Source organism: Mirounga leonina, unplaced genomic scaffold (genome assembly GCF_011800145.1).
Source record: "Mirounga leonina isolate KUSES-001 unplaced genomic scaffold, KU_Mleo_1.0 Mir_115, whole genome shotgun sequence".
Taxonomy (NCBI): Eukaryota; Metazoa; Chordata; class Mammalia; order Carnivora; family Phocidae; genus Mirounga; species Mirounga leonina.
Window position 1 is genome coordinate 49,473,447 of NW_023270268.1, and position 21,712 is coordinate 49,495,158.

General features: G+C 35.8%; 1 protein-coding gene across 1 annotated transcript in view; it reads left to right on the forward strand.

The window, feature by feature from the left end:
* Positions 1–21,712, forward strand: part of GMPS (guanine monophosphate synthase) — a 68,131-nt gene that overhangs the window by 41,269 nt on the left and 5,150 nt on the right. The window contains exons 8-15 of the mRNA XM_034997612.1: positions 2,233–2,384; positions 2,864–3,037; positions 4,538–4,643; positions 7,123–7,238; positions 9,506–9,631; positions 15,191–15,306; positions 19,059–19,189; positions 20,142–20,314. Of these exons, the coding sequence (XP_034853503.1) occupies positions 2,233–2,384; positions 2,864–3,037; positions 4,538–4,643; positions 7,123–7,238; positions 9,506–9,631; positions 15,191–15,306; positions 19,059–19,189; positions 20,142–20,314 (1,094 nt within the window). The remainder of the gene's footprint in view (positions 1–2,232; positions 2,385–2,863; positions 3,038–4,537; positions 4,644–7,122; positions 7,239–9,505; positions 9,632–15,190; positions 15,307–19,058; positions 19,190–20,141; positions 20,315–21,712) is intronic.

Here is a 21,712-nt window from a genome sequence, read left to right on the forward strand (position 1 = left end):
TTTTCTATGTATCAGCCAGCAGTATTAGCTATAATTGTCATGTTGTACAGTATAGCCTTAGTACTTATTTATATTGTAACTGGAAGTTTGTACCTTTTATCCATCTTCTTCCAATTCCCCTTCTCCTCACCCTCCACCTCTGATAAGAAGTCTGATCTCTTTTTCTGTGAGTTTGATTTTTTAGATTCTACATATAAGTGAGATCATACAGTATTTGTCTTTCTCTGACTTATTTCACTTGACATAATGCCTTTAAGGTCCATGCATGTTGTCACAAATGGTAGGTTTCCTTATTTTTTATGGATGAATAATTTTCCTGTGTGTGTGTGTGTGTGTGTGTGTATACTACATCTTTATTCATACATTGATGGACACTTAGGTTGTTTCCATACCTTAACTATTGCAAATAATGCTACTATGAATACGGGAGTGCAGATATCTTTTTGTGTGTTTTCATTTCCTTCGGGTATCTCTCCAGAAGTGGAATTGCTGGATCACATGGTAGTTTTATTTTTAATTTTTTGAGGATCCTCCAAAAACTTGTTTTTTTTAAAGATTTTATTTATTTTAGAGAGAGGGAGTGTGAGCGGGGCCGGGGGACAGAGGGAGAGAGAATCTCAAGCAAACTCCACGCTGAGCATGGAGGCCAGTGTGGGACTCTTAATCTCACCACACTGAGATCATGACCTGAGCTGAAATCAAGTTGGACACTTAACTGACTGAGCCTCCCCCCAGTAGCCCCTCAAAACTCTTCTATAGTGGGTGTACCAATTTACAATCCTACCAACATTGCACATGGATTCCCTTTTCTCCACATCCTCGCCAGCATTTATTATCTCTTGTCTTTTTGGTGATGGCCATTCTAACAGATATGAGGTGATACCTCACTGTGGTTTTAATTTGCATTTCCCTAATAAGTAGTGATATTGAGCATCTTTCTATGTGCTGTTGGCCTTTTGTATATCTTCTTTGGAGAAATGTCTCTTCAGGTCCTCTGTCCATTTTTTGATTGGGTTATTTGTGTATTTGCTGTTGAGTTGTAGTTCTTTATATATTTTGGATATTAATCTCTTATCAGATATGTCCTTTGCAGTATCTTCTCCCATTCAGTTGGTTGCCTTTTCATTTTGTTGATGGGTTCCTTTGTTGTGCAAAAGCTTTTTATTTTGATGTAGTCCCAGTAGTTTATTTTTGCTTTCCTTTCCCTTGTCTGAGGAGACATATCTAGTAAAATGTTGCTAAGGGGAGGAAACTAACAAAAGCAGGACTTGTGGGGAGGCTCAAGATTTGGAAACATTGGCTTCCCTGTGGGGTGTGGTTCTCTGGGTGAGCCTAAAACAGTTTGGTTGAAAATCTGAGAAGGCAATTCTTTTCCTTAACACAGGAATAAATTGCTGCTATCCCTCCCTATGGGAAGACTGTGGACTTATTCTCTAGAGAGGCTACATAAAAGAAACTTTGGATTTGGGCATATCAATACCAGGCATAGTTGAGGGTGGAAATAAGATTCTACATTAGAAACAGTAGGGTGAAGCAAAAATCTGTATACTGAATGGTGACTCTCTCCCTGCCTTCTGGTGTTTCGTTATCAGAGTGCTGATAGGCAGGAGATTGGAGGTGTCTTTTCTGGGGCAATTGACCAGTTTAAGAGAAAGAGCTACAAATTCACTGGTGTCCCCCAGTGAAATAGCCAGCTGTATTTCAGTGAGGTTCACCAGTTGTTCAGCCTTACTACCAAATAGAGATCTTAGTAAGTTTTTAAGTACCTTGCTCTTTAAAAATAAAAGGATAGTCAGTGATTGCTAAATGTATGCTGATAAACATCAGTTTTTCAAGAGACTGTTTAATTCAGTGTGCAGTTTGGAGGATTTTGATCCCTGTATATGAACCACTACTTTTAGTTCCCTTGGGGCTATGCTTCTTCCTTTGGCTTTTGCTTGTTGTTCTGGTGGGGCACTGAATACAGGAAAGCAACCAGCATAATGTATGATATTATGGCCTTAGATTACTAAATGCCACAGGATTCTCAAAAAAACAAAATTTAGTAAGTTCCTGTGTCTGGACTCTATTAACCGTGGTTTATTGGTAGTTCTGTAATATGTAGCCAAGGTAAAAGATAAAAGATAAAAGGTAAAAGATCGATCTAGATTTTCTTTCTGTAGTTTGACCCATTATTTACGTTTTTTAAAATCTTCTGTTAGTTTTAAAATGTGCTTCTCTTCTCTTTCTCAGTGATAAATGCTGCTCATTCTTTCTACAACGGAACAACAACTCTACCAATATCAGATGAAGATAGAACTCCACGAAAAAGAATTAGCAAAACATTAAATATGACAACAAGTCCTGAAGAGAAAAGAAAAATTATTGGTGATACTTTTGTTAAGGTACCTTTTTAATATCCACAATGTGTACTATTTTTGATGTGAATTTTAGTATTTGTTTTTCCTTGTCCTTATATGAAATAATCAAATTTGCTAATTTTGATTTTTTTTTTTTTGATTAAGAATTTTAGTGTATGTTACTATTATACTGACTTGTTTTTAAAAAATACATATACTTACGTTGCCAGGCTTTTATTTTAACTATTTTAAGAATAGGTGTTTCAGTTGATATTAGACTTTTTAGTTCTTTGAGTATTTCAATGGCTAGTTTTCAGGCTCTTGAATGTTTGCTTATCTTTATGAATCTTTCTAAAGCACATGTTCTTAAAAGAGTTTACTTTGGGAGTTGGTGTGGATTTTATCTCTTGGTCAGTATTGCAAAAGGATTCTGAGAAATCTTGTCGAAAGTATAAATAAAAAAGACTTTGCTATCTTTTTTTAAAGATCTCTTTAAAAGGCTGTTTTACTCCTCTTGGTTATAGATTGCCAATGAAGTAATTGGAGAAATGAACCTGAAACCGGAGGAGGTTTTCCTTGCCCAAGGTACTTTACGGCCTGATTTAATTGAAAGTGCATCCCTTGTTGCAAGTGGCAAAGCTGAACTCATCAAAACTCATCACAATGACACAGAGCTTATCAGAAAGTTGAGAGAAGAGGTAAAAGCTTATGAGAACTTTGCCATAAAGCCTTTCTCCCTCCCCCTCTCCCTGAACCATTTTTAAATGGATAGTTCAGTAATATTAAGTATATTTGCATTGTTGTGACACAGATCTCCATAACTTATTAATCTTGTAAAACTGGAACTTTATATCCCTTGAACAACAGCTACTCTCTTCTTCTTCCCAACCCCTGGTAACCACTATTCTACTTTCTGTCTCCATGAATTTGACTACTTTAGATACCCTATAAAAGTGAAATCATTTGTCTTTTTGTGACTGGCTTATTTCATTTAGCATAGGTCCTCAAGGTTCATCCATGTTGTAACATGTGAGAGGATTTCCTTTCCTTCTTAAGGCTAAATAATAATTTATTGTATGTATATACACATTTTGTTTATCCATTTATCTGTTAATGGACATTTGGGTTGCTTCTACTTTTTGGCTATTGTGAATTGTGCTGCTATGAACATGAGTTGGCAGATATCTCTTGGAGACCCTGCTTTCAGGTTTTTTGTTTTTTGTTTTTTGTTTTTTTTTGTTATATACAAGCAGCAGTATTGCTGGATCATATGGTAGTTTTTGTTTGTTTGTTTTTGTAAGATTTTAAGTAATCTCTACACTCAGCATGGAGCTTGAATTTAAAACTCCAGGATTAAGAGTTGTATGCTCTACTGACTGAGTCAGCCAGCACCCCATGGTAGTTCTATTTTTAATTTTTAAAAGGGACTTCTTAATGTTTCCAAAGCAGTTATATCATATTATAATCCACCAACAATGTTCCACACCTTGCCAACAATTGTTATTTTCTCTCTCTCTTTTTTTTTTTGTAATTCACACTCATTAAGATGGCTACTACCTGTCTTTATTTTAGGCATCTTAGTGGATGTGAAGTGGTATCTCATTGTGCTTTTGATTTGCATTTTCTTAATAAAACTAATGATGTTGAGCATCTTTTCATGTGCTTATTGGCCATTTGTATATCTTCTTAGAAATATCTGTTCAGATTTTTTGAACATTTTTAATTGGTTTATTTATTTTTTTATTACTGAATTGTAAGTGTTCTTTATACACTCTGTAGGTCCTTTATCAAATAGGAGTAGTTGTCTGTAGGTCCTTTATCAAATAGGAGTAGGTTGTCTTTTCACTTCATGGTATCATTTGGAGAGCTTTAATTTTGAAACACTAGTATGATGTTTTCTAATTGCCTTGTATTCTAATGAGAACTAGATCAGAGATGGTGGGTAGGACTGCTCTGATTTATTTATATTTGAAAGGTTTATGTTTAAAATGTGTTTCAAAGAGAAGTACGAAGATCAGTAAAATATTCATCTAATTCCTTACGACACATGGGAGAAGATAGTTTAAGATACGAAATTTTAAGAAATGTCTTTCACCTTAGATTAAAAAATCAACAGGAAAGGCCAATGATATGTTATTCTTTATTTTCCATGTCATTTTCATTACTAATTTGTATTAATTGGCTTTTTCCCTCTGTAGGGAAAAGTAATAGAACCTCTGAAAGATTTTCATAAGGATGAAGTAAGAATTTTAGGGAGAGAACTTGGACTTCCAGAAGAGTTAGTTTCCAGGCATCCATTTCCAGGTAAAAAAAAGGAATTGCTCAATTTGTCATTAGACTTTCATGTTGAAGAAAAATCAATTCAGACAGTTTTGAAATAACTTTTTATCTCGGAATATGTAACTTTAGAGAAAGGAAAGTGTGGGTAGGGAACAAAATTCTTCTTAATATCTATTGTATATACTTCGTTTTCTTACATAATTATTTTCCATTGTATTTATATTTAAATATTACACCACCCCAGTGAGTCTGGCCTATAATGTTGCCATCAGATGAGAAAAACAAGGTATAGAGGTATTTTAATAACATTGCCACACAATTCTTTTTTTTTTTTTTAAGATTTTATTTATTTATTTTAGAGTGAGCATGAATGCCAGCAGGGGGAAGGGCAGAGGGATAGGGAGAGAGAATCTTAAGCAGGCTCCACACCCAGTGCAGAGCCCAACATGGGGCTTGATTTGACAACCCTGAGATCATGACCTGAGCCGAAATCAGTCAGATGCTTAAACTGAGCCACCCACGTACCCCACATTGCCATACAATTCTTAGTGTTAGAGCTGCAATTTATATGTTCTTTCTACTATACCATGATGCCTTCCATGGAAGACAAGGTTAAAACGTGGTTCTCTGCAATCCTAATCCTATGGTTGACTACTTATCTGAATGAATTACTTCTTTGCATAGGGCTGTATGTAACGAATTCATGAACAAATAAAACATACTCAGTTTAAATAGTCATTTGCTCCTGTCATATAGAAAAATAACTAACTGAAGGTGGTATTTATTTAAAGTTAGGACTGAGAGTCTTAAACTGTTTTTGTTAGAAGTTCTTGAGCTTGGGTAAGTCTTGTACCTCAGTTTCTGGTTCTTTATAGTAGTCATTAGGTGATGAGTCGAGAGAATGGTCTAATTAAGCATAGTAAAAGTTAACAATTCTTTTAAAGATTTTATTTATTTATTTGAGAGAGAGAGAATGAGAGACAGAGAGCATGAGAGGGAAGAGGGTCAGAGGGAGCCCGATGCGGGACTCGATCCCGGGACTCCAGGATCATGACCTGAGCCGAAGGCAGTTGCTTAACCAACTGAGCCACCCAGGCGCCCAAGTTAACAATTCTTAAATACTAGTATGTGCTAGGCATTCTGCTAAATATTTTACAACTGTCTTATTTGATCCTCACAATAAAACTACCATTATTCTGCTTTATAGATGAGGAAATTTTGGGAACAGAGCCTAATTTGCCAAAAGTTAATGCAGATTAGGTTTGGAGCTGGGATTCTAGCCCTGACTGTCTCACCTCAGAACTTGTATTCTTAAATATCATATTGGTCTTATAAGCAATCTCACAAAGGTATAACTCGTGGTGATTAGCGCTATTTGTATTAATAAACTTCAAATCTGGGAATTCAAGATGTTCAGTCTCTAACCTGTGTATTGGCAAAGGATTGTGTTTGAATGTAATGGAGGGAGCCAAGTGGTCCTGTGTCCTTGGTCATCATTGCACTAGAGTCACTTGACTTTTAAAAGTCTATTTATATATTGGATATTTTTTATTGTGTAAGATTTCTTTGGTAAAAAATATTTTGGTGCTTTTAAAAAAATAAGGCATACTACTTACTTTAAATAAGCTGTTTATTCTACAGATGAAGAATGAAACTGAGGAATTAATGGAACATGGCTAAGGTTTTGTCTATAACCAAGTATCTCACAGGATACCTTTTCTGTTATAGTAAAGAAGCAGAATCCATTTTTTTTTAGATCCACGCATAACTTATGTTTTCATCCTTTTAAGTATTTGGTAAAATAGAAATACCAGTTTGCATTTTTGGAATTAAACACTGTTGTACTTTTTTTTTTTTAAACAGCATATTCTTCTTCCTAAATTAGATTGGTAGTTGAACATGGGTGATGAATAATAAGGTGGTTCATTACACTGTCCTCTTTACTTTTCTATATATTTAAAAATTCCTTTAATAAGTTTAAAAAAGATGGGTGCATATATTGTGAATTAATATTTATTGGAGAATTTTGTGACACTTAATACATGGGCTACCAAAAATAGGAGATAGAAATCATTGATGTAAAGAGAACTAAAGCATTCTAAAAAATGGTGAGTTGGATGGGAAACTAATAGTTACATTTGAAATAAAAGACTTAAAAAAACTTGAAGTGGAGGGGCTCAGTTGGTTGGGTCTCCCACTCTTGGTTTCGGCTTGGGTCATGGTCTTGGGATCGTGGGATCAGCCCCCCAGTTGGTCTCTGTTCTTGACAGGGAGTCTGCCTGGGGTTTTCTCCCTCTGCCCCTCCCCGTGTCTCAAATAGATAAATCTTAAAAAAAAAATAAGCTTACAATGGTTATGTGTCAGTTATATCTCAGTAAAACTGGAAAAACCTTAAAATGACCAATGGATTTTAATTTTTGGAAGGATTTTATATTTGGAAACTTGTATTTTTATATTTAAATCTAAAATTTATATTAAATACCATTGTTATGGTTCTCTTTAGGTCCTGGCCTGGCAATCAGAGTAATATGTGCTGAAGAACCTTACATTTGTAAGGACTTTCCTGAAACCAACAATATTTTGAAAATAGTAGCTGATTTTTCTGCAAGTGTTAAGAAGGTAATAATTTGCATTGAATTTGTATATTAACAGGAGCTTTAAATAGACATAGCTCATCAGTATAAGGAATTGAATGGATTCTTGTAGTACTCTAGTATCTACAATGAATTTATTAGAATTTCATTTTCTTAAAATTTAGGGTAATTTAACATGTTAAATGACTATACAGAAAATATTCTACAGAGACTTGTAGACTTATCTTTTTAGCCTTACAACAGATAAGATACCTTGAATCCCTAAAAATTCTAGATATGAAGGGGTGTTTAAAAATATTTTAGGGGTGCCTGGCTGGCTCAGTTGGTAGAGCTTGTGACTCTTGATCTTGGGGTCATGAGTTTGAGCCCCATGTTGGGTGTGGAAATTACTTAAAATCTTTAAAAAATATATTTTATATGTATTGCAAGAAAATAAGGGAAAACATTTTTACTCCAAACTAAGGATGAATGTAAAAGTCTCCCAGTCCTTCTGTAGAGTTGGTGCCTAAATTTATAATCTTTGTGGTCTGAAAAACTTCAAGCTAAGAATTTAAAGCGGACCTTGGTTGGTAGTGCTTCCAGGTGTCAGGCTTAGCAATGTAAACTCTTTCTGGGATTGTCTTAAGGCCTTAAAAGATCTCCACATATACAGTTCCAATAAATATATATGAACTTAAAATATTGAAAAATATATATAGAAGTAAGGTAACATGAATGAGAGCTAGTGGAAAAAACTGGCACAAGACCCTCAAACACTTCAGATACTGTAGTTAGTGTAAAGTACGTAGAATTAAAAGAAGCAGTTGATAATGAGAATAAGGTATATGGTAAAAGACTATCAAAATGACTTGGGCAGCTTTGAAAAAAATTAAGTTCTAGTAATGAAAATAACTGAAATTAAAAACAGCTAAAGAAAGAAGTAATGAACTCAAAAACAGATGTTAAGAAATTTTCCAGAAATCGGAACAAAGCATCAAAGAGAAAATATATAGAGAAGAGGTTAAAATAGAATGAAAAGGTCAATTTTAACATATGTCCAGGGGGAGATAAAAGACAAAAGTATTTGAATTTGTCCACACTGGTGAAGACACCATAGCTCAGATTCAGGAAATGTAACACATCTCATTTAGGATGATGAAAAAAAAAATTGACACCTAGTAGGCATACCTATCAAAACTGCAGACTGCCAGAGACAAAACAGCTACAGAAGAAAGATGGTTTATCCTTTGAAGGAAAGACTATTATACTGAAAGCACAGGAAAAACAAGAAGATTTCAGAGTGCCATGAGAAAATAATTGTGAATAGTGAACAGATGAACTGTCTTCTAAAAACTAGGGCAAATGAAGACATTTTTAGATAAACAGAATTTATTACCAACAGTCCATTACTTAAGGAACTAAAGGCAGTGGTTCTCAGCCTGAAACAAACATGGGCTGTATAATAAAAATAATCTCAAATTTTTGTTTGTTTAAAAATATTATAACAATATACAGCTAAAATAGCATATAAGCCACAGGAAATTGATTGCAGTTAAAGCATTCAAAGATACTTGTATTGTTTGCTAGGGGGACAGAGAGATTGATTCTCTTCTGTTAAGTATCCATGTTAACACTTAGGGGGAACTACTAAAAGAAGAAAAATACAGGGTTTAACTTCAAAACCAGTAGAAGGGAAATAAATGAGCTGGGACAAATAGTTTAGAAAAATGTAAGAAAAGACAAAGAAACCTAAAAACTGGGACAAATAGAGGCTACTGAATAAAATGGTAGCATGAAATCCAACCATATTATTAACCCACAATTAATTAAAAGGACTAACATCTCCAGTTATGACATAGATTGTCAAACTGGATTGAGAAGTAAAATCTAATTACAGCCTGTTTACCTAAGGATAGAAAGAGTGAAAGTAAAAGAATGGAAGAGCATATACCAGACAAATACACCAAAAAAGGGAAGTTGGTGGAGACATATTAATTTTAGACAAAAGTGACTTTATGGTAAGAGGTTTTATTATAAGGAAAAGGTTTAACTCATGCGACATATGTCCCTTGCTGCTGACAGGATTAAATCCCCGAAGTATACAAATATAATCTGTGTTTCTTACCCGGATACTTCTCATAGCCCTGGCCCTCAGGAGTGAAATTCTGATGTACTGCATAGCACACACAAGTCAAATATCAAATAGGATCTATTGCTGTAAACCAATAAGTGTAGATGCATAAGACAGTAATAAATACCAAAAGAATACCTTATTTCTTGAAATCTTAAGAAATGTCTGTTTGGTTTTCTCAGCCACATACACTATTACAAAGAGTCAAAGCTTGTACAACGGAAGAGGATCAGGAGAAGCTGATGCAAATTACAAGTTTGCATTCATTGAATGCCTTCCTGTTGCCAATTAAAACTGTAGGTGTGCAGGTGAGTTGTGTGAATTCATTGATCTGTAACGTAACTTTTTGCAGTTTATTCTTTCCACTAATATTGAAATAGGAACGACTTAGGAAAATGAGATATGAAAGTATATACACCACATTTGGAAATGTAAAAAGGTGGTACTTTATAGAGTGTTCATGGAGTGAATAAGGTTATAGGAACTGAAAATTCAGGCTGAGATTTTGTAGTTTGGGAACATCTGTCTTCTCCAACCAAAAGTAAATATTCAAACAATGGTTTGCTGTAGGGTTGACTTGCTTGCTTCTGCCTTGAAGGGCAGGTACCAGGAAGTCCTGTCCTTATGTGTGCTTCTTGGTGTGAAAGTGTACTGTGACTTTAGAAGTATTCAGTGCAAGGCCCCCAGATGAACATGTTACACTATTTAAGTCTTGCTCTCAGCTTGTGTATTCCTTAAACCCAGTGCTCTCTGCGTCTTCAACATGTTCTTTCTTAGCTGTAATCATGTACAACTAACATTTTTGTATTTATTCTTCTGTTTTTCTAATTGTAAAAGCATGTGAGGATAATACAGTTTTCACTTTTTAAAATGTTATTTATAAATAGATTATATTAATTCTCCTTTATATGATCCTCAAGTGAGTTTCTGGGGAAAAGCTTGGGAGGGTAGGGAAGAGGAAAGTTTCTATTCTGTTAGGGCTTTTAGTTAAATGAAAACTAGAAAAAGTGTCAGCAATTCAACTCAAAATGGTATGAATGCCAGTTATTGGGCCTTCCTTACGTGTGGGAAGAAATTAACTCTGTTTTAGAGATTATTCATCTGAAACTTAGTAAGTATACTTTTTTTCCTAAATACATGAAGTTGAGTCATCAATTTAAATTCCTCCTTCTCCTGAATCCATGTAGCTCTCTCTGTAAATGAGGCAATAAAAATTCATTGTTGTCTTCAAAGTATTTTAGTTCATGGAAATGATAGGTCCAGTTATTTTGGAAGGCAGCTATGCTCACCACTATACCACCAACGCAGGTCCAGTTATTTTGAACTTGTTCCCTCTTCCCCCCTTTTTAAAGGCCATATGTGAAAGCTATGTATATTCTTTTTAAATCACTATTAAAATAAGCCTTTCTGGAATTGTAGAAATAATTTTCTTTCAGTGGTATTTGGTTATCATACACAGATTCATTTTGAAATTTATGCTATGATACTTACAGGCAGATATTCTCCTACTACATAAAAATAGAAGGACAGATAAGTTATTTGATTTGTAAAAGTTTTTCCAGTCCTAAGTAGATCTCTTACAGAGGACTTCCAACTCTATACTAACTCCTGCTAGGTGGGAAGTTGAATTAGTTCCCCATTCCCCTCCTTAGATAATTATTATAGGTAATAATGTTAGATGAATAGGTGTTTGAGGCAATTTGTTAGATGAATGACTTCTTTAAAAATGAAGCTTATTCAGGCTCCACTACTTTTACCATCAAAGTAAAAGTTTTTTTTGTTGTTAGATATCTTACTTTCTTCTAGTCTTTTATGCTTTTGAAGGTGAGACCCTTGGAAGCCCAGAAAAAAAATCATAATTAGTGGTTAGTATAGCGATGAAACTTATTTTCTAAATACCAAAATAAACCATACTTGTAAAAAAAAAAATTCAGTACATTTAGGATAATTTTCCCTCTGCCTATTCTCCAGTTGTATTGTATGTGTCCTTCCAGAAACACTAATTTTAAAAAGAAAAGAAAAGGAATTATAGATGTGTATTGTCATCTTTTTCCTTTAAACTTGATGACATGAATTTCTTATCTTTGCGTGCCATTACAAGTAGATTATTCTTAACTACTGCCTTGTATTCCATGTATGGTTATACCATAGTTTAATCATTTCCCTACCAGTGGACATTTAAACTATTTCAGCTTTTCACTATTATAGGCATTTCAGCAAGTAATATCTTATTCTTCAAGCAGTTATTCATGCTTCTGTAAGATCATGTCCTAAATTAGGAACATGTACACTTTAAACTTTGATAGATACTATCAAGTTAGCATTCATATAATCTGAATTCTCATATTCTCAGTATAGTGGCTGGTAGGTAGTTAGCTAATGAATCTTTTTAAATTGCTTATTTTAGTTTAACTTTTGCTTAAAAAATTAAAAAAAAAAAATCACTTGGGTTAAAAAGGACAAAGGAGGGGCATCTGGTGGTGCAATTGGTTAAGCATCCTACTCTTGGTTTCAGCTCAGGTCATGATCTCTGGGTCATGAGATCGAGCCCTGTGTTGGGCACTGCACTCAGCGAAGAGTCTACTTGAGATTCTTTATCCCTCTGCTCTTCCTGCTTGTGCTCTCTCTCTCTCTCAAATAAATAAGTCTTTAAAAAAAATAAAAAGGACAAAGGGAAAGGGAATCAATATTACGTTTTATTCTTTTATTTTTAAGTTAACTTTCAGTGGTTCATTTTTAAAGAAATTTATAGTAAATGTTTATGAAATTATTTTTATCTCTGACTTAAGAATACTTAAGAATATCCACCTAATAAACATGGGTAGATCTTTTTTCATTTTAATAGTTGTGTGTGTGTGTGTGTGTGAATATAATTGACACACAATGTTACGTTATTTTCAAATGTACAGCATAGTGATTCAACTTCTCTATATGTTATACTATGCTTGTTACCATAGGTGTAGCTATCATCTGTCACCATACATCCCTATTATAAAATCATTGACTGTATTCCCTATGTTGTGGCTTTTATTCCTGTGACTTAGTTAACTTCTAACGGGAAGCTTGTATCTCTCCCCCTTCACCCATTTTGCCCATCCTCCCACCCCCCTTTCCTCTGATAATCATCAGTTTATTCCTGTATTCATAGGTCTGATTCAGCTGTTTATTTGGTTTTTAGGTTTCATATATGAGTGAAATCATACGGTATTTGTCTTTCTCAGTCAGACTTACTTCACTTAGCATAATATCCTCTAGGTCTATCCATGTTTTGCAAATGGCAAAACAAAACAAAACAAAAATCTCATCCTTTTTTATGGCTGCATAATATTTTCTCTCTGTGTGTACGTGTGTACATATCACATCTTCCTTATCCATTCATCTGTTGATGGACATACTTTGGTTATTGTAAATAATGCTGCAGTAGGGCACCTGGGTGGCTCAGTTGGTTAAGCGACTGCCTTCGGCTCAGGTCATGATCCTGGAGTCCCGGGATCGAGTCCCGCATCGGGCTCCCTGCTCAGCGGGGAGTCTGCTTCTCCCTCTGACCTTCCTCCTTCTCATGCTCTCTGTCTCTCATTCTCTCTCTCTCAAATAAATAAATAAAATCTTTAAAAAAAAAAAAAAAAGTGCTGCAGTAAACATAGAGGTGCATGTATCTTTTCGACTTAATCTCTTTTTTTTTAAGATTTTATTTATTTATTTGAGAGAGAGAATGAGATAGAGCATGAGAGGGGGGAGGGTCAGAGGGAGAAGCAGACTCCCTGCTGAGCAGGGAGCCCGATGCGGGACTCGATCCCGGGACTCCAGGATCATGACCTGAGCTGAAGGCAGTCGCCTAACCAACTGAGCCACCCAGGCGCCCTCGACTTAATCTCTTCATTTTCATTGGGTATATACCCATTAGTAGAATTACAGAATTATTGAATCATATGGCATTTCTATTTTTAATTTTTTGAGAAACTGTTTTCCACAGTTGCTGTACATTCCCACCAACAGTATACCAGGGTTCCTTTTTCTCCACATCCTTGTCAACGCTTATTTCTTGTCTTTTTGATACTAGCCATTCTAACAGGTATAAGGGGATATCTCATTGTGGTTTTGATTTGCATTTCCCTGATGAATAGTGATGTTGAGCCTCTTTTTATGAGTCTTTTAGCCATCTGTAGGTCTTCTTTGAAATAGTATCTATTGAGGTCCTCTGTCCGTTTTTTAATTGGAGTGTTTGGGTTTTTGGTGTTGTGTGAGTTCTTCACATATTTTGGATATTAAACCCTTATTGGATATATCATTTGCAAATATCTTCTCCCATTCAGTAGGTTACCTTTTGGTTTTGTTGATGGTTTCCTTCACTGTGCAAAAACTTTATTTCAGTGTAGTCCCAATAGTTTATTTTTGCTTTTGTTTCCCTTGCCTCAGACATATCTAGAAAAATGTTTACTATGGCTAATACCAGAGAAATTACTGCCTGTGTTCTCTTCTAGGATTTTTGTGGTTTCAGGTCTCACATTTAGATCTTTAATCCATTTTGAGTTTAATTTTGTGAATGGTGTTAGAAAGTGGTCCAGTTTTATTCTTTTACATGTAGGTGTCCAGCTTTCTTAGTACCATTTATTGAAAAGACTTTTTCCCCATTGTATATTCTTGCCTCCTTTGTCATAGATTAATTGATCATGTAAGTGTGGGTTTATTTCTGGGCTCTCTACTCTGTTCCACTGATCTATGTGTCTGTTTTTGTGCCAGTATCATACTGTTTTGATTACTATGGCCTTATAGTTTATCTTGAAATCTGTAATTGTAATACCTTAGCTTTGTTCTTCTTTCTCAAGATTGCTTTGGCTATCCAGGGTCTTTTGTGGTTCCGTACAGATTTTAGTATTATTTGTTCTAGTGAAAAATGCTGGTGGTATTTTGATAAGGATTTCATTGAATGTGTAGATTGCTTTGGGTAGTATGGACATTTTACAATAGTAATTCCTCTAATCCATGAGCATAGAATTATATCTTTCCATTTGTTTATGTCCTCTTCAGTTTCTTTCATCAGCGTTTTATAGTTCTCAGAGTTACAGGTCTTGTACTTCTTGGTTAAGTTTATCTCTAGGTATGTAATTCTTTCTGGTACAATTGTAAATGGTATTCTTAATTTCTCTTTCTGCTTTTTCATTTTAAGTGTATAGAAATGCTACTGATTTCTGGGTATTCATTTTGTATCCTGCAACTTTACTGAATTCATTTATTACTTCTAGTAGTTTTTTGGTGGAGTCCTTAGGATTTCCTATGTGTAGCATCACGTTGTCTTCAAATAGTGACAGCTTAACTTCTTTACCACTATTGATAGCTCTTATTTTTTTTCTTCTCCGATTGCTGTAGTCAGGACTTCCAGTACTACATTGAATAAAAGTGGCAGGAGTGGACATCCTTGTCTTGTTCCTGCTCTCAGAGGAAAAGCTCTCACTTTTCACCATTGAGCATGATGTTAGCTGTGGGTTTTTCATATATAGCCTTTATTATGTTGAGGTAAAACATGGGCAGGTCTTGTCTGCCAAATTAGGTGTGCTGGCTATATACATTTGTGCGGATGCTTGGAATGAAATCCCAGTGGGCCTCTGGCATGTGTTGAATAAAATTTTAAAATTTCCACAACACTTTGTGTCTGAACTGATTTAGATAGAATTTAATATGGGATTTTAATTTAGAGTTTATATCATTAGAGAAATATTTGTATATACTTTTATTCAAACATGTTTTTGTTTAAAAAAAACAAAGAAATTATTATTGGGGTTACCATGCATGGAATATTTTCCAGTCCATCTTTTGGCTTTTATAAAACCATTAAAAATTATTGACTGTATTTTTTTTTGTTTTTTTAGGGTGACTGTCGTTCCTATAGTTATGTGTGTGGCATCTCCAGTAAAGATGAGCCTGACTGGGAATCTCTTATTTTCCTGGCTAGACTTATACCTCGCATGTGTCACAACATTAACAGGTATGTTCTGCAGGGGACAAGGGGTGAGGTGAAACGGAAGGGTGTATTTTTTAAGATCTTCCCACTTTTGAGAGACCAAAGACTCAAAAGTATAGATACAGGCATGCACATAGGTAACAATTGAGCAGATACTTAATAATACCTTGTGTTTTGTTCCTTCATCACAGTGCCATCATCTGCTTATTAAAAAACTTTTTGCTCTTGTTTAAACAAAAAATAGGAAGGATTTTTTTTATTAAGTATTAAATATTAAAGGCACTTTTAAAACCTGTCTTCCAAATTAGGAGCTTATGCTAGCTGTTGGTTTTATGGTAATATGTTTTCTTCCAGGATTTCTTCTACTGGAAGGAATATGTATGAGTTATAGAATTACCAATAGAGACTTGGTTAATTTAGTAATAATCCCAGGAGAAATCACAGAAAAGAAATAGGCGTATGCCAGATATCATTAAAATAACTACATGTGGGATTTATTTTGAATTTATTTTTTTCAGATCCAGTTTTTCTTTCACTTGCATGGTAATTCTAATGTTGGATATATCAACAACTGATTTATAATCTTTGTGTAATGGTCCATTGCAGTGTCCCATATAGAGTTCAAAAAAATCTACCAGATTGCTGATTAGATGTTCTAGTTTCACCATTGTCTACTCTTTTTTCATTTTCTTCATGAGTATTAAGCAATTAACAACCAAAAAGAATTACTTGAGGTTTCAGTTTACTCAAGTTTGCTGCAGGAATTAGGAACCTACCTATTGGTGTTCACCCAGGAGGGTGTGTATAGTTCTAGAACTGCCTGTTGATATGTCCTTTGAGACAAGGAGTCAGAGGGAAGCCAGTTTTTTACTGGTGGGAACATGCCCACTAAAAGGCTAATATTATTACGGTGATGAATCTAAGGCTTGCAGATAGAGAAGCACCATCAATATACTGAAAAGAGTGAATTATTAATAAATAATGGTAAATTTGTAATCACCTATTTTGAATGGAGATAATTGCCTTGGTTAAAATAATGGTTCATTATCTATCTTCTAGAGAATGCTTAATGTCTAAATAAACTTTTTAGTCATAGAGAACATTCCCTTTCCCTAAGTTTGACTCAACTGCTTCTGTTTTTCATTTCACAACATTATTAGTTTCATCTCCCTCTCTCTTTTTCTTTTGCCACAGGTCCCTCACCCTTGCTTAAGCTTTCTCTGTCCTTTTATATGCTGGTTTCTCTGCCTGTTTTCTTTTTCCCTCATTTGCTCCTCCCTCCTTTCCCGAATGTCCCTCCCCCCTGCAAAAAAAATAAAGTCTAACAACCAACAAACAAAAAATAGATTTTTAAAATATGAACCTAGCAAGCCTTTAAGAGTCTTGGTGAATTTTAGATTTCCTTGCCAGGGTCTGTTTTGGGAATTGGAATTTAAACAGTTAAAACATTTTTTTCTATTTTTGCCAAATTTTTTCTTAATTTGCATTGTGGACTCTTTGTATAGAGAGTGTCCACTCCAGTTTTACTGTCCTGTACAATGTGAAAGAGTACTTATTCCTGTACATTCTAGGAACACTCTTATTTGTAAGAAATAAGACAAAAAGAGCGAGTTCATGGCATTCTTTTTCCTAGTTGATTTTTCCTCGAAGGATCATTTATGAACTCTAGGGACTGTATTGTTTAGTAGAAGTGTGGTATTTGAGGGACACCTGGGTGGCTCAGTCGGTTAAGCGGCTGCCTTTGGCTCAGGTCATGGTCCCAGGGTCCTGGGATCAAGTCCCACATCAGGCTCCCTGCTCGGCAGGAAGCCTGCTCTCCTTCTCCCACTCCCGCTGCTTGTGCTCCTGCTCTCACTATCTCTGTCTCTGTCAAATAAATAGATAACATCTTTGAGGAAAAAAAAATGCAACTGATTTAAAAAAAAAAAAAAGAAGTGTGGTATTTGATACATGGGACAAAAACTTGCTATATGTATGTTTGGGAGGAGGCAATGAATTAGTTGGTGGTAGTTTGGTTTTGATCTGATGCTGTTTTCTTCTGTATGTTTTTATTCCAAGTACATATTAAGAAAAAGGAAAAAAGCATTATTAAACTTCACCATGGAAGTTGCCAAGAGAGATGCATTTTCTTTGGTTAAGACAGATAGGGCTAGGGAAAGGGGACAGTTAGTTGGGAGCTGGTTGGAGTCCAAGTCGGGAGAGGTAGGATGCATTCATACCTATATCCTGACTGCCCCTTGTTTTCTGGGTGAAGGTTGTGGAACAGATCCTCCCAACCAGTGGTAGGATTTCTCTTGAGTTGTAATTATCTGATCCTAATTTCTTCAAGCTGTGTTCTTTTATTAAAGTTACTTTTATTAACGCCTGCAGTGCATCTTCCTATCTTTCAAACAGATGTTTACTTAAGAAGTAGTGAGTTATTCCTTTTAGGAGCAAATAGTAGGATATCAAGTTCTATTTTGGTAACATTTTTAATAATGGGGAAATGAGAATCAATCTTTGAGATCAGTGTTTTGCAAAGTGAAAAAGAATTTAGTCAAATAAGTTTAGGAAATGCACTGTAGCCTTATCTTCGAGGTTTCTAGTGCATATTAGCATATAGTTTCTGAAGTTCTGGCATAAAACAACCTATTTATTTGTTCAACTCAGTGTTTCCCCAGGCTTATGTATATTTATTTCTTAGGGGTACTATAACAAATTATCACAAACCAGGACGCTTAAAACAAATTTATTCTCTCGCAGTTCTAGAGGCTAGAAGTCTAAAGTCAGGGTGTTAGCAGGGCCACGCTCTCTATGGCATAAGGCTCTGGGGGAGGATCCTTCCTTGACCCTTCCTAGTTTCTGGCGTTTACTGGCAATCTTGGGCTTGTGGCAGTATAACTCCAGTCTCTGTTGCCATCTTCACATGGCCCTCTCTATTTTGTCTGTTTCCAAGTTTTCCTCTTCTTAGAAGGACACCTTCAAAGATTTTTGCCTACCCTGATCCATTATGACTTTATCTTAACTTGACTACATCTGCAAAGACCCTATTTTCACCTATAGATTCCAGATGGACATGAAGTTTGGGGGATATGTATCAATCCAGTACATCATATGAAAAGAGGATTGTGATAATCACATATATCTTTGTATACTCTGAGATACTATTTTTCCAAAGAATACACTTTCAAGAAGGTACACAAGAACACAGACCCTTCTATAATCTTATATCCTGGGGGACCTGGATGGCTTAGTCAGTTAAGCGTCTGACTCTCAATTTTGGTTCAGGTCATTATCTCAGGGTTGTGAGATCGAGCTCTGTGTTAGACCATTCGCGGGGTGTGGAACCTGCTTAAGATTCTCTCCCTCTGCTCCACCACCGCCCCCCCCCGACATGTGCATGCTCTCTTTCAAAAAAAAGTATATAATCTTATTTTTAAGATTTTATTTGAGAGAGAGTGAGTGAGTATGAGTGGGGGGAGGGGCAGAGGGAGAGGTAGAGGGACAAGCAGACTCCGCACTGAGCATGGAGCGTGATGCAGGGCTCAATCCCAGGACCCTGAGATCATAACCTGAGCCAAAGTCAGATGCCAGAGCCACTCAGGCACCCCTATATATATAATCCTATATCCTGTCTTACCCATGTGGTGATTTGAAGTGGGTAAGAGAGGGGCCTCAGAATTAATGGAAAGAATGGTAGTCTATGTTCCTTGAATTAATGGAAAGAATGGTAGTCTATGTTCCTTGCTTCTTCTACTAAATTGTCATTTCTCTATAATTTTCACCTCCCCTTCTAGAGTTGTCTATATATTTGGCCCACCAGTTAAAGAACCCCCTACAGATGTCACTCCCACTTTCTTGACAACAGGGGTGCTCAGTACTTTACGCCAAGCTGACTTTGAGGCTCATAACATTCTCAGGGAGTCTGGTAAGTTGTTCATTTTATTACTACATGCTCTAACTAGAATTTTGAAATGTGGCGTTATGATTGCTAATTAGGAGGATGCAAGTTTGAGTTTTTAGATGCTTTTATTTTTATTATTCATTATTTATTTTATTATTTATTATTCATTCATTATTTATTCATTCAGTTCTATGATACTGCCTGCCATACAAAATTTTTCACCTTTATGGTCATTTGTGGATATGTACATGTAAGCAAAAATTTGAGTTGCCTGACTCCCATTGTTCCCAGCTGAGGTTATACAAGGTGATATTCTTTTTGCTCACTCTTAAGTGTCCTTTTTGTAGTCTATTTAGTAGCATGTTTTTTGCATTTCTTTGCTTATTTCTGATTTTACTGTTTGAAATGTCCCCCAGTCATAGGGCTGAGGTGCTTGGGTTTCTGAGCACAGGAAGGCTGTCATGTGCCTTATGGAGAAAGTATGTGGGTTAGATAAGCTTTATTTATGTATGAATTATAGTGCTGTTGCCTATAATTCAGTGTTAATGAATCCAGAATAAAAAAGGTGTCCTTAAACAGAAACATACATAAAACAAGGTTACGTATTGACTGGTTGATGAAAATGTTGTAACCAGAGGCTTGCAGGAATCTCTTTATTTCTTGTAGGGACAGTGGTTTACAATTTGCTAATTCAGTGTTTATAGTATAGACCATAACTACCTTGAGTAACAAGAATGGACTTATATATATATTGCATCACTGTAACATCACCGCAATCATCAAATTCTACTGTTTGTATTTGTGGTTGAGTTTACTTAAAGATATGACAGTAGTTGGAAACAATGCATGATGACAGTCTTAACTGGTATGTTTATGTATGTGATTTTAGATATTACCTGGGAGGATTTAGTGGGACTGGGTTAGAGTGCTTTTTCCATGGCATGATCATTGGGTTCTACGTGTTTACTTTTTCTAGGGTATGCTGGGAAAATCAGCCAGATGCCAGTGATTTTGACACCATTGCATTTTGATCGGGACCCACTTCAGAAGCAGCCTTCATGCCAGAGATCTGTGGTTATTCGAACCTTTATTACTAGTGATTTCATGACTGGTATACCTGCAACACCTGGCAATGAAATCCCTGTAGAGGTAACTTACATATTTTTCTCATGTACATTTTTAATATCTCCTACATTTTATAATATGGTGACTGGAATAGACTATGACAAAATTGATATTTCTGGGGTTGGTTTTCTGTTTGTAAGATTGGCTTTTTTATTTTATTTTTTAAAGATTTATTAGCATGCGTGTGCGTGGGATGGGGGGCAGAGGGAGAGAGGGCCAGACTCCCCACTGAGCATAGAGCCTGAAAGGGGTGTGTGTGTGGGGGGGCTCTAGGCAGAGCTCCATCCCATGACCCTGAGATCCTGACCTGAGCCAAAATCAAGAGTCAGACTCTTAACGGACTGAGTCACCCAGGCACCCCTAGGCTTTTATTGTTTTTTTTTTAATCTCCACATAATTGATTAAATAAAGCACTTGGTGTTATAGTCAACTAATGAACCATTGAACATTATATTAAAAACTAATGATGTACTATAACTTGGCTAATTGAATTTAAATTAAAAAAATAATTATTGTAGTTTTCTAGAAAAGATCTTAAATTTATTATACCCCTCCAGATGTCTGATTACTATGTGGAGTAACCACCTCTAATCTTGCCAACCTCTACTTTATAAATTGTATTTTCCAAATAAAGGAGAAAACCCTGGTAGTGAAGAAGAGTTTATTAGAAATATGGATGAGATTTGATACCATGATGGCTAGACACCCATGAATTGCTTAATGCTCTGCCTACTACCAACTATTTTTTTTTTTTAAGATTTTATTTATTTGAGAACAGAACGAGAGAGAGCATGAGTGGGGGGGAGGGGCAGAGGGAGAGGGAGAAGCAGGCTCTCCACTGAGCAGGTAGCCCAATGTAGGGCTCCATCCCAGGACCCTGGGATCATGACGTGAGCTAAAGGCAGATGCTTAACCGACAGCCACCCAGGCGCTCTGACTACCAGCTATTTTTGATCACCATCTCCCTCTCCTGTTCTCTCTCCCCTGGAGTGTTCCAGAGCAGCTATTTGCATAGTAGCAAATGAAATCAAAGTGAGACTTTATTAGGTGGACCTCTGCTCTGTACTCTAATGCAAGGCTCTGGTTATAGTTAGATAGCTAGGTTGGGGTTTGTGGCTTAGAGTTTGTTTCCCCTTAGGCTCAAATTTGCCAAATCTCTGTCCATTCAAGTGACCAGGCCTTCTTCTCCTCTTGTACACTTGGTAGTGGTTGTTATTACAGTGCATTATGTGCCACTGCGCTGGCCGTGGACTTGTACGTTTCAGCCACAGAATATATGTGAAGCATTGGCTTTTAATATATAGTATCACATGCTTGGATGTCACAGCAATTTCAAATTGCTATAAATGTTTCTAAACACTTGTTAGGACAAACATAATTTGCAGACTGGTAACTGTTTGCAGACTACGCTTTGAGTAGTAC